At 43.0% G+C, this 13,607-nt stretch overlaps 1 protein-coding gene across 1 annotated transcript in view; it reads left to right on the top strand.

Annotated features, from left to right (window-relative positions):
* Window positions 1-1,323: 1,323 nt before the first annotated feature.
* Window positions 1,324-13,607, top strand: part of LOC124016387 (nidogen-1-like) — a 74,813-nt gene continuing 62,529 nt past the window's right edge. Inside the window, exon 1 of the mRNA XM_046331949.1 lies at window positions 1,324-1,635. Within this exon, the coding sequence (XP_046187905.1) occupies window positions 1,432-1,635 (204 nt within the window). The 5' untranslated portion in view covers window positions 1,324-1,431. The remainder of the gene's footprint in view (window positions 1,636-13,607) is intronic.

Below are 13,607 nucleotides of genomic sequence, written 5' to 3' on the forward strand. Positions count from 1 at the left end.
CACACACACACACACACACACACACACACACACACACACACACACACACACACACACACACACACACACACACACACACACACACACACACACACACACACACACACACGAATGCCTCTTGATGATGGCTGCATCATAGATATTTTCTTAAATATTTGAATAAGTAAACATCTGTCAGTAAAGCCTGCACTGTACATCAAACTGACCAGGCCCTGATAGGAATAGAGAGGGTGGTACAACACTACCTCTGAATGTAGTAACTGCATGTGTAAAACAGGTGCATGTAGTTTCATTTCAATCAAAAAAGCAAATACATCACACACAAAAAGAGATGATGAAATGCTCCTCATTCATTCAAATGGATTGTTAAAGACTCTTTGACATCACATTTCAGACAGCAGGTGGCAGTGTCTTCGAATGGAAAAGAAAGTAACAAAAATAAGGCAATTACAAGCAATAAAATATGTTTCTAGTACCTTCATATTTTCTCTCCTTTGTTATTAATTTGCTTAACTAGTTCATCTGGTTTGGAAAAAGAAAATGGCGACCTGCCATTGCAACACTACAATATGTTGCCCACATATTATATAGTTATTTTGCAACCGTTTGCAATTGTTCACAATCTGTTACTTAACTTGGAACAAAATGTGGGTTGAAGGTGAACACAGGCAACACTTTTCTGCTGTTAAATATATTGGCATGACGCTCTACTCAACAGTGTTGTTGTTAACATTTCAATATTCCGCGGACTCTCTTCTCCAGAGCGATTCACAGGAGTAATTAGGGTTAAGTGTCTTGCTCAAGCGCTCATCGACAGATATTTCACCCAGACGGCTCGGGGATTCGAAGCAGCAATCTTTAGGTTACCGGCCCAACGCGCTTAACATCTAGGCTACCTGCCGCTGTAGTTGCTGTAGTTTGGTAAATTACACATTTAAAACTGTTTAACCACCAGTATGTTGTTGGACAAACATTACAGAATGATTTTTTATATATAATGATCTGTAATTCTGCACCCAAAATCATCCCTCATAAATTGCTTAAATATGTGGTTATCAATTCATGAAAAAACAAGGTTCCGTTTGTTTGGTGAAAGACTGCGAGTAAAGACAAAGGGACTTAAATCTACTTTTTCATGGTTATGTTATCTAGTATATCTAGAAGAGAGAAGGTTAAACCGTCCGGACAAATGCATGATTGTGAAGAATGGAAAGCGGTATGTGAGGCAGGCAATCCCGCGCAAGTGTCCCATGCCTATTTCTCCGCCTTCTCCAACTCCACCCTCCCTTTATATGGGCTTTTACTACTGCCGATTCATTCCGTTATTGTGCGCCCTGAGGTGTACGCCGCATCGGAACCGCTTTGGCAAACTGTGTAGTCAAGCCTATAGGTCAAAACTAATAAAAGTTCTGGGCATAGACGTATTTAAATATGGATCTTCATCAACGAGGTTGGTTAGGATGGGCAACTATTTTTGCCATTGCGTTATCAGTGAACGGTTTGAGCAAACGCGACATGTTTGATTATGGAGAGCAAGCTGGAGACCAACTGTTGGAGCAAGGGACCGACCAAACTCAACAACTTATTTTGAATCAGTCAATGTTCTTCTTCGATGGCACATATGACACTGTTTATGTGAGTAGAATGATGTTTTATATGCACATGCGCAAATAGTAGCTTAATTATGCACGAGAATAGCTGCAAAATATATCAATGGAAAAAATGCACAGCCATCAATTATGATATTCACATGCACGTTGTCTGTTGCCCTTCCTATGGATTCATTGTGATAGGCGATTTTATCCATGAAAGATAGAATGTAATTGTTTTGTTAGCTATGTTCTCAATTAGTTAACCACCTCATGCATATGCCACAATCACATCATTGAAAATCTGTTCACAAAGTAAAGTACTCTTTGATGATAATCAATTAGCATAAATTACTCAAATGCCATGAATTGGGGTGATGAAAGGCCATGTGGAATGTTGCTGGGAGGGTTTGGAATGTCAGTCAATTCGTTATGTGACTGATAAGGCTATCAACACCCACCTTCATAAACGTGGCTCTGTGCCTCCTTATACTGTAGAATATCACATACCAACAAATCATGTGATGATGATTGATAGAGAATGATACATTCATTGGTCCACATATGTATTTAGTTTAGAATGTTTCATATCATCCCAAGCACCTGAAAGTTGCCCAAAATGTCACATTGGCAATTGTTATCCCCAAATCTCTCTCTCTCTCTCTCTCTCTCTCTCTCTCTCTCTCTCTCTCTCTCTCTCTCTCTCTCTCTCTCTCTCTCTCTCTCTCTCTCTCTCTCTCTCTCTCTCTCTCTCTCTCTCTCTCTCTCTCTCTCTCTCTCTCTCTCTCTCTCTCTCTCTCTCTCTCTCTCTCTCTCTCTCTCTCTCTCTGATGTATCTACTGCATTATACGGTGTAGTGTAAGGTTTAATTAACCCAAACAATGACTAGTCTGTTTGTTAAAAAGCGCTGAGCCCCATTGTTGTGAATTGACAAAACATTAACCCCAGGTAAGCTCATCCCTGTGCCCCATAAGAAAGCTTTGTCTGTGATGTGACCTGCCTTTTGTTGGATAAAAAAACCAGACGGCACAGAGAACTGATGAGTTCCCCACACAGCAGGTCTATTGTGTGATTTATCTCCAAAGAGGCAGTCAATCTCTTTTGTGTTCACACAGCAAAGACCTTGGAAGGTGTCAGCGACTCAGCCTTGCTAAAATACTCCAAACCAGAAGGTGGCAGTAGTGTTGTTTGGCAATGCATATCCGTGTGTATTGCTTATGGCCTAGATTCGAAGCTACTGTATCTTCGCTAATGTTGCTATTTTGTAGAAAGTCCTTTTTGATACTATGTTGTTATTGTCTAAATACTGTTTTGTACATTGTCATGTATTTGTACATTTTATGTGGCCCCAGGAAGAGTAGCTGATGTATTTGCAGTAGCTAATGGGGATCCTAATTAACTAAACTAAATACTAGTCAGATGGGACAGCTAGATAACTACAGTACCTTGCAACGTGATGAAGAAACGATTTAATTCACTCTCCATAATTCTATCCTGCCAGTGCCAGTCCATAGCAAAATGTTTAGGTGGCTAGCTAATGTTAGCATATACGCTAGCTAGTACAACATAGCTAGCTAGCTAAGGACACTGCACTAACATGGCAGCTAACACAGACAGCTGTTTCATGGAAACTAGCTAATCCATTGTGATATAATTATAAGGTCAATACTAGCTACAGTGGTTAGCAAGCTTGGAGGAAGTATTTAGTGTTGTATGCATTGTGTCTATGCGCTTCGCTAGCCTACATTGCATATGAAGTGCGACTGGCTCATCCCTGGACGTACTGAGAAAATGCCCTATTTTTCATCTTTTTGTAGGCTCCCCCACATGGGGGTTCGTGCTCTTTGATTGGCTCAAAGTCAAGTTGTTGGCCACTGACAAGCATTGCGATTCTACAAGTATAATCTGTAGGTTTGTCACTACCGTGGCAGCACACAGCAGGTACCGCTTTTGTTCTAGCAAGAGAAGGAACGGCCTCCCACTTTGATAAGTAGGCCTACCTATCGGCAGTCTATCGGCAGTGAGATTCTCAGTGTGTTTCATGCTGTATGCGAGCTCAAATCCAATTGATAGCCAATCCTGATGCTTATCATATTGACTTGACTTGATTTGACTGAAGATTATTTTTCTCTACCCTAAATAAAAAACATTGTGCAGTGTTTGTCATTGTTTAGGGATATTAGCAGGGAATTTGTCTCTGCATTTCAAGTTTTTTTTTGTCATTACATAGCTAAGTCAGTTAACATTCTGTCATTTGAGACCATTCAACTGCTCAGATTGTTCTTCTATGCAAATATCCTCTTTTCTAAACCAAGAGATTCCAACACGCTTGTGGTTGTTCTCACTTCTCACCACATCTATCACATCTCTTTTGTTTTTGTTGACTTAAACTCCCCTAAAACGACATATTCCATACAAACTTTATTCCATACAAACATATTCCATACAAAGTTTCCTGAAAAAAGGCTGCATTTATCTGTCCAGAACAGCTTCCTCCCCTCCCAATAAGTGACATCCTGGAATTTAGTCATATTCCCAGTGCTACTTGAACCCCTTCCAACCAGATTAGCCAGATAATATACCACCCACTAATTGCAGAATGACACAAAGGGCTGGATGCAATCAGGGCAACATTGTACTTAAATGGAATTGCAGAAGGGAAAATCACATTGATCACATTTTTTTCATGAAGTCTTACTGTTCGTTGTACATTTACATTTTAGTCTTAAAAAAAAGTATTTATAGATTTTCAAATATGAGAATAAGAACAGTACAAGCCCAACCCCTCCCTCCCTCCCTCCCTCCCTCCCTCCCTCCCTCCCTCCCTCCCTCCCTCCCCCTCCCTCCCTCCCTCCCTCCCTCCCTCCCTCCCTCCCTCCCCCTCCCTCCCTCCCTCCCTCCCTCCCTCCCTCCCACCAAGGCATCACACAAGGAGCACTGCCAGAGCCCTGCAAAATGACCTCCAACAGGCCACAAATGTGCATGTGTCTGCTCAAACGGTCAGAAACAGACTCCATGAGGGTGGTATGAGGGTCCGACGCCCACAGGTGGGGGTTGTGCTTACAGCCCAACACCGTGCAGGACGTTTTTCATTTGCCAGAGAACACCAAGATTGGCAAATTCGCCACTGGCGCCCTGTGCTCTTCACAGATGAAAGCAGGTTCACACTGAGCACATGTGACAGTCTTTTAGACGCCGTGGAGAACGTTCTGCTGCCTGCAACATCCTCCAGCATGACCGGTTTGGCGGTGGGTCAGTCATGGTGTGGGGTGGCATTTCTTTGGGGGGCCGCACAGTCCTCCATGTGCTCGCCAGAGGTAGCCTGACTGCCATTAGGTACCGAGATGAGATCCTCAGACCCCTTGTGAGACCATATGCAGGTGTGGTTGGCCCTGGGTTCCTCCTACTGCAAGACAATGCTAGACCTCATGTGGCTGGAGTGTGCCAGCAGTTCCTGCAAGAGGAAGGCATTGATGCTATGGACTGGTCCGCCCGTTCCCCAGACCTGAATCCAATTGAGCACATCTGGGACATCATGTCTCACTCCATCCACCAACGCCACGTTGCACCACAGACTGTCCAGGAGTTGGCGGATGCTTTAGTCCAGGTCTGGGAGGAGATCCCTCAGGAGACCATCCGCCACCTCATCAGGAGCATGCCCAGGCATTGTAGGGAGGTCATGCAGGCACGTGGAGGCCACACACACTACTGAGCCTCATTTTGACTTGTTTTAAGGACATTACATCAAAGTTGGATCAGCCTGTATGTGGTTTTCCACTTTGATTTTTTTGATTTTGTGCTACATCAGATGACCTGGCCTCCACAATCCCCCGACCTCAACAAAATTGAGATGGTTTGGGAGGAGTCGGACCGCAGAGTGAAGGAAAAGCAGCCAACGAGCTTAGCATATGTGGGAACTACTTCAAGACTGTTGGAAAAGCATTCCAGGTGAAGCTGGTTGAGAGAATGCCAAGAGTGTGCAAAGCTGTCATCAAGGCAAAGGGTGGCTCTTTGAAGAATATCAAAGATAAAACATATTTCGATTTGTTTAACACTTTTTTTTAGTTACTACATGATTCCACGTGTTATTTCATAGTTTTGACATCTTCACTATTATTCTACAATGTAGAAAATAGTTAAAAAAAATAAAGAAAGAGTAGGTGTTCTAAAACCTTTGACCGGTTGTGTGTGTGTATATATATATATATATATATATTGCATTTTCTTTCTGTTCAGTTTTGATGTAATTTCTTACTAAAACACCCACAAAATTCCCCAAAATGTTTCAATGCGCGACAGCAAATGGAAGAAGAAAAAGTTTTGCAAATGTTGTACGGTCATTGGTGTGAGTTTGTTTAAGATATATCAGAGTGTCGTCTTCCTGCTGCCCTTCACCGTCGCGTTGTGTTGCGTGTCATCTATAAGCTTAAGCAACGAGTTCTAAAGTCTGCTTTCCTCCCACCAAACTCTGCTCCCACACCCCTTGTGCATGTGGGATTTCCCCTTCACTCTCAATCACGGTCTGTAGAGCTTCAGCAGATGCCGAGAGCCACCCCTACCTCCATCCTTCTCTCCCTCTTTCCCTCTCCCCCTCCTCTGGTGTGCAGGTCGAGGCTGTGTTGCTCTAGTCGGTGCCTTTCCAGCAGTCCCAGCAGCTGTCTTTGAAATTGCCCCCGACACACTCACATAAACACACACTCCGGGAGGGAATGTTTAGAGGTTGGCAGAGGGGTAGAGGGTGGATGTGTGTGTGTGAGTTGGGGGTCAGGGTGTTGAATTCTTTCAGTGCTCTGTAAGAGTGGGAGAAGAGTGGATTTGTCCATTAGTGTGTTTGTTCAGGAAGAAGAAAAAAATACTTTGGTATTTTGCGACTTGTTATATTCTGGATGTTAAAGTGCATTGAGATGGTCAATGTTGATTCTCTAACTCAGTGAACTTCTGACGAACTACATAATGTTATCTTTAGAAAAAATGTACAGTTCTGTAACATACAGATCATACTGAACACTGAGTGTACAAAACATTAAGAACACCTTCCTAATATTGAGTTGCACCCCCCCTTTTGCCCTCAGATCAGCCTCAATTCATCTGGGCGTGGACTCTATAGGGTGTCTAAAGCGTTCCACAGGGATGCTGGCCCAAGTTGACTCCAATGATTCCCACGGTTTTTGATACACACGGGAAACTGTTGAGCATGAAAAATCTAGCAGAGTTGCAGTTCTTGACACAAACTGGTGCGCCTGGCACCTACTACCATACCTCGTTCAAAGGCATTTACATTTTTTGTGTTGTCGATTCACTCTCTGAATGGCACACATACAGTCGTGGCCAAAAGTTTTGAGAATGACACAAATATGCATTTTCACAAAGTCTGCTGCCTCAGTTTGTATGATGGCAATTTGCACATACTCCAGAATGTTATGAAGAGTGATCAAATGAATTGAAATTCATTGCAAAGTCCCCCTTTACCATGCAAATTAACTGAATCCCCAAAAACATTTCCACTGAATTGCAGCCCTGCCATAATTTTGTATTTATTTTTTTATTTCACCTTTATTTAACCAGGTAGGCTACTTGAGAACAAGTTCTCATTTGCAACTGCGACCTGGCCAAGATAAAGCATAACAGTGTGAACAGACAACACAGAGTTACACATGGAGTAAACAATTAACAAGTCAATAACATAGTAGAAAAAAAGGGGAGTCTATATACAATTGTGTGCAAAAGGCATGAGGACACTGGAGTGATAAGTGATCAGATGGTCATGTACAGGTAGAGATATTGGTGTGCAAAAGAGCAGAAAAGTAAATAAATAAAAACAGTATGGGGATGAGGTAGGTAAAAATGGGTGGGCTATTTACCGATAGACTATGTACAGCTGCAGCGACCGTTTAGCTGCTCAGATAGCAGATGTTTGAAGTTGGTGAGGGAGATAAAAGTCTCCAACTTCAGCGATTTTTGCAATTCGTTCCAGTCACAGGCAGCAGAGAACTGGAACGAAAGGCGGCCAAATGAGGTGTTGGCTTTAGGGATGATCAGTAAGATACACCTGTTGGAGCGCGTGCTACGGATGGGTGTTGCCATCGTGACCAGTGAACTGAGACAAAAGGACCAGCTGACATCCTGTCAGTGATTCTCTCGTTAACACAGGTGTGGGTGTTGACGAGGACAAGGCTGGAGATCACTCTGTCATGATGATTGAGTTTGAATAACAGACTGGGAGCTTCAAAAGGAGAGTGGTGCTTGGAATCATTGTTCTTCCTCTGTCATCCATGGTTACCTGCAAGGAAACACGTGCCATCATCATTGCTTTGCACAAAAAGGACTTCACAGGCAAGGATATTGTTGCCAGTAAGATTGCACCTAAATCAACCATTTATCGGATCATCATGAACTTCAAGGAGAGCGGTTCAATTGTTGTGAAGAAGGCTCCAGGGTGCCCAGGAAAGTCCAGCAAGTGCCAGAACCGTCTCCTAAAGTTGATTCAGCTGCGGGATCGGGGCACCACCGGTACAGATCTTGCTCAGGAATGGCAGCAGGCAGGTGTGAGTGCATCTGCACTCACAGTGAGGCGAAGACTTTTGGAGAATGGCCTGGTGTCAAGAAGGGCAGCAAAGAAGCCACTTCTCCAGGAAAAACATCAGGGACAGACTGATATTCTTCAAAAGATACAGGGATTGGACTGCTGAGGACTGGGGAAAAGTAATTTTCTCTGATGAAACCCCTTTCCTATTGTTTGGGGCATCCGGAAAAGAGCTATTTCGGAGAAGACATGATGAGCGCTACCATAAGTCCTGTGTCATGCCAACAGTAAAGTATCCTGAGACCATTCATGTGTGGGGTTGCTTCTCAGCCAAGGGAGTGGGCTCACTCACAATTTTGCCTAAGAACATAGCCATGGTATGAATGGTACCAACACATCCTCCGAGAGCAACTTCTCCCAACCATCCAGGAACAGTTTGGTGACAAACAATGCCTTTTCCAGCATGATGGAGCACCTTGCCATAAGGCAAAAGTGATAACGAACAAAACATCAATATTTTGGGTCCATGACAAGAAAACTCCCCAGACCTTAATCCCATTGAGAACTTGTGGTCAATTTTCAAGAGGCAGGTGGACAAACAAAACCCCACAAATTCTGACAAACTCCAAGCATTGATTATGCAAGACTGGGCTGCCATCAGTTGGGATGTGGCCCAGAAGTTAATTGACAGCATGCCAGGGCGGATTGCAGAGGTCTTGAAAAAGAAGGGTCAACACTGTAAATATTGACTCTTTGCATCAACTTCATGTAATTGTCAATAAAAGCCTTTGACACTCATGAAATGCTAGTAATTATACTTCAGTATTCCATAGTAACATCTGACAAAACTATCTAAAGACACTGAGGCAGCAGACTTTATGAACATTTAAATTTGTGTCATTCTCAAACCTTTTGGCCACAACTGTACACAATCCATGTCTCGATTGTCTCAAGGCTGAACCTGTCTCCTCCCCTTCATCTACACTGATTTAAGTGGATTTACAGTTGTAGTCGAAAGTTTACATACACTTAGGTTGGAGACATTAAAACTCGTTTATCAACCACTCCACTAATTACTTGTTAAGTTCAATGTCGACATAATCTGAAAGGCCGCTTGGAAGAAGCCACTGCTCCAAAACCGCCATTAAAAAGCCAGACTACTGTTAGCAACGGCACCACGGGGACAAAGATCGTACTTTTTGTAGAAATGTCCTCTGGTCTGATGAAACAAAAATAGAACTGTTTGGCCATAATGACCATCATTATGTTTGAAGGAAAAAGGCGGAGGCTTGCACGCCGAAGAACTCCATCCCAACCGTGAAGCACGGGGGTGGCAGCATCATGTCTTTGCTGTAGGAGGGACGGGTGCATTTCACAAAATAAATGACATCATGAGGAATAAGAATTGTGGATATATTGAAGCAACATCTCAAGACATCAGTCAGGAAGTTAAAGCTTGGTCACAAATGGGTCTTCCAAATGGACAATGACCCCATGCATGCTTCCAAAGATGGACAACAAAGTCAAGGTATTGGAGTGGCCATCACAAAGCCCTGACCTCAATCCTATAGAACATTTGTGGGCAGAACTGAAAAAGCATGTGCGAGCAAGGAGGCCTACAAACCTGACTCAGTTACACCAGCTCTGTCAGGAGGAATGGGCCAAAATTCACCCAATTAATTGTGGGAAGCCTGGGAAAAATGTTTGACCCACATTAAACAATTTCAAGGCAATGCTACCAAATACTAATTGAGTGTATGTAAACTTCTGACCCACTGGGAATGTGATGAAAGACATAAAAGCTGAAATAAATCATTCTCTCTACTATTATTCTGACATTTCACATTCTTAAAATAAAGTGGTGATCCTAACTGACCTAAGACAGGGAATTTTTACTAGTATTAAATGTTAGGAATTGTAAAAAATAATTTAAATCTATTTTGCTCAGGTGTAGGTAAACTTCCGACCTAAACTTTAACAAGTGACATCAATAAGGGATCATAGCTTTCACCTGGATTCACCTGCAAATGTGTATGTCATGGAAAGAGGTGTTTTTCATGTTTGGTGCACTCAGTGTATGTTAAAACTTCTTTGGGATAGGGGGCAGCATTTTCACTTTTGGATGAATAGAGTTCCCAGAGTAAACTGCCTCCTACTCAGTCCCCGATGCTAATATATGCATATTATTATTTCTTTTGGATAGAAAACACTCTGAAGTTTCTAAAACCGTTTGAATGATGTCTGTGAGTATAACAGAACTCATATCGAAGGCAAAAACCTGAGAAATGAGAAAAAATCCAAACAGGAAGTGGGAAATCTGAGGTTTGTCGTTTTTGAACTCATACCTATCGAATACACAGTGGGATATGTGTTATTTTGCACTTCCTAAGGCTTCCACTAGATGTCAACAGTCTTTAGAACATTGTTTCAGGCTGTTCCTGTGAAGGGGGGGCCGGATGAGAGCTGTTTGACTTTCTCTTTCTCAGTCATGTTTGTCATGAGAGGTACCTCTTGTTCGATTGCTTTTCTACAGAAAATGGAATTCTCTGGTTGGAACATTATTGAACATTTATGATAAAAGCATCCTAAAGATTGATTCTATACTTAGTTTGACAAGTTTATGCGACCTGTAATATAACCTTTTGAACTTTTCGTCCGACTGGACCAGAACGCGCTTTTGGATTTGTTTACAAAAGAAGCTATTTGGACATAAATGGACATAAATGATGGACATTATCGAACAAAACAAGCATTTTTTTTGTGGAACTGTGATTCCTGGGAGTGCATTCTGATGAAGATCATCAAACGTAAGTGCATATTTATTATGCTAGTATTTCTGTGAATTCATGTGGCTCTCTGCACAATCACCGCATGTTTTAGAACTACTGAACGTAACATGCAAATGTAAAATGATTTAAAAAATATAAATATGAACTTTATCAAAAAACATACATGTATTGTGTAACAAAGTCCTATGAGTGTCATCTGATGAAGATCATCAAAGGTTAGTGATTCATTTGATCTCTATTTGTGCTTTGTGTGACTCCTCTCTTTGGCTGGAAAAATGGCTGGCTTTTTCTGTGAGTTGGTGGTAACCTAACATAATCGTTTGTGAAGCTTTCGTTTTTGAAATCAGACACTGTGGCTGGATTAACGAGAATGTTATCTTTTAAAATGGTGCTTAATACTTGTTTGAGAAATTTGATTTATTATATTTATTCTAGATTTGTATTTGGCGTCCTGCAATTTCATTGGCTGTTGGCGGAACCCCGTCCTAAACAGGTTAAAGTGCGCCTTATTTAAACGAACAATGCCATTATTAGACTAACACGTCTGGAAAGTTGGACAGGAGGCAAGACTGCTTGGTTCGTTTTCTCACTTTCTCTCTCTTTATCTAAAAAGCAAGTGCTTGGTTCGTCTTCTCACCCCCCCCCCTCTCTCTGTCTCTCTCTGCTTTTCTTTCCCCTCAAGTGATAATTAGTATCCCAGGCGTCTGTATGATGTAACCAATATGCTGTTCCTACCTCTCATGAAAGCGTTCTCAAAGATAACTTTACAGCATTGAACTTCACTGGACTCTCTTGGGTCCGCTTTTCCAGACAAAGAGTAAACCTATATTCCTGGACTAAAAAGCATTTTTTTAAAGCCCACCTATCCAGATTAAGACTGTCAGATTCTCCGTTGAGCAGGAATTCAAAATCCAGGATTGGCTTAATTTTGGTTTGTGGAAAGGGTCTCCTAAAATGATATTGGTAATGCCTACGTGCTGCTTTGGCTTTAGAAGGGCTTCCTCCCTGGAGGACTTTAGGACAAATTCTGATAGCCCCTGACTTGTCACAATGCAGCCAAGTGACTCCTGCAAATACCTGCTGTGAGGGCGGCTATTCACCCAGATGCTTTTGTCATTCGTGTGTTCCTTTTGGATGAGTTGTCGTTTAGAGAAAGGGGCCAAGGGCTGAGTGTGAGAGCCTGAACCAGATGTAGTACTGTAGTCTAGATTCTCCTTTGGTCCAAACCAAAGTCTATTGCCAGCTAATAATATTAATATATGGTATTTAGCAAACACTTTTATTCAACAGTAGTTGTTATCCGTCCGTTTTCTCCAGATGAAAACAAAAACGAATTCACAAGTAATTCCAGCTTGAACTGCTATCAAGTATTCAAAATCTGTCAAGAACTATGTGTTGTTTGCTTGCACCTGCCATGTGCACTTTGGAGACATCAATTGGTTCCATTGTGTCAGTCAAGCTCAGTCAAGCACAGATAAAGGATTTGGAAGATTTTTAAAGGACAGCTAAACTATTTGAAAGATTTCAAATTCTATTTGAACTATTTGCCTTTAGGCTAAATACAGTGGATGTAAATACATGACATTTAACATTTACATTTTAAGTCATTTAGCAGACGCTCTTATCCAGAGCGACTTACAAATTGGTGCATTCACCTTATGACATCCAGTGGAACAGTCACTTTACAATAGTGCCTCTAAATCTTAAAGGGGGGTGGGAAGGATTACTTATCCTATCCTAGGTATTCCTTAAAGAGGTGGGGTTTCAGGTGTCTCCGGAAGGTGGTGATTGACTCCGCTGTCCTGGCGTCGTGAGGGAGTTTGTTCCACCATTGGGGGGCCAGAGCAGCGAACAGTTTTGACTGGGCTGAGCGGGAACTGTACTTCCTCAATGGTAGGGAGACGAGCAGGCCAGAGGTGGATGAACGCAGTGCCCTTGTTTGGGTGTAGGGCCTGATCAGAGCCTGGAGGTACTGAGGTGCCGTTCCCCTCACAGCTCCGTAGGCAAGCACCATGGTCTTGTAGCGGATGCAAGCTTCAACTGGAAGCCAGTGGAGAGAGCGGAGGAGCGGGGTGACGTGAGAGAACTAGGGAAGGTTGAACACCAGACGGGCTGCGGCGTTCTGGATGAGTTGTAGGGGTTTAATGGCACAGGCAGGGAGCCCAGCCAACAGCGAGTTGCAGTAATCCAGACGGGAGATGACAAGTGCCTGGATTAGGACCTGCGCCGCTTCCTGTGTGAGGCAGGGTCGTACTCTGCGGATGTTGTAGAGCATGAACCTACAGGAACGGGCCACCGCCTTGATGTTAGTTGAGAACAACAGGGTGTTGTCCAGGATCACGCCAAGGTTCTTAGCGCTCTGGGAGGAGGACACAATGGAGTTGTCAACCGTGATGGCGAGATCATGGAACGGGCAGTCCTTCCCCGGGAGGAAGAGCAGCTCCGTCTTGCCGAAGTTCAGCTTGAGGTGGTGATCCGTCATCCACACTGATATGTCTGCCAGACATGCAGAGATGCGATTCGCCACCTGGTCATCAGAAGGGGGAAAGGAGAAGATTAGTTGTGTGTCGTCTGCATAGCAATGATAGGAGAGACCATGTGAGGTTATGACAGAGCCAAGTGACTTGGTGTATAGCGAGAATAGGAGAGGGCCTAGAACAGAGCCCTGGGGGACACCAGTGGTGAGAGCGCGTGCTGAGGAGACAG

This window comes from Oncorhynchus gorbuscha, linkage group LG26, assembly GCF_021184085.1.
Source record: "Oncorhynchus gorbuscha isolate QuinsamMale2020 ecotype Even-year linkage group LG26, OgorEven_v1.0, whole genome shotgun sequence".
Lineage (NCBI taxonomy): Eukaryota > Metazoa > Chordata > Actinopteri > Salmoniformes > Salmonidae > Oncorhynchus > Oncorhynchus gorbuscha.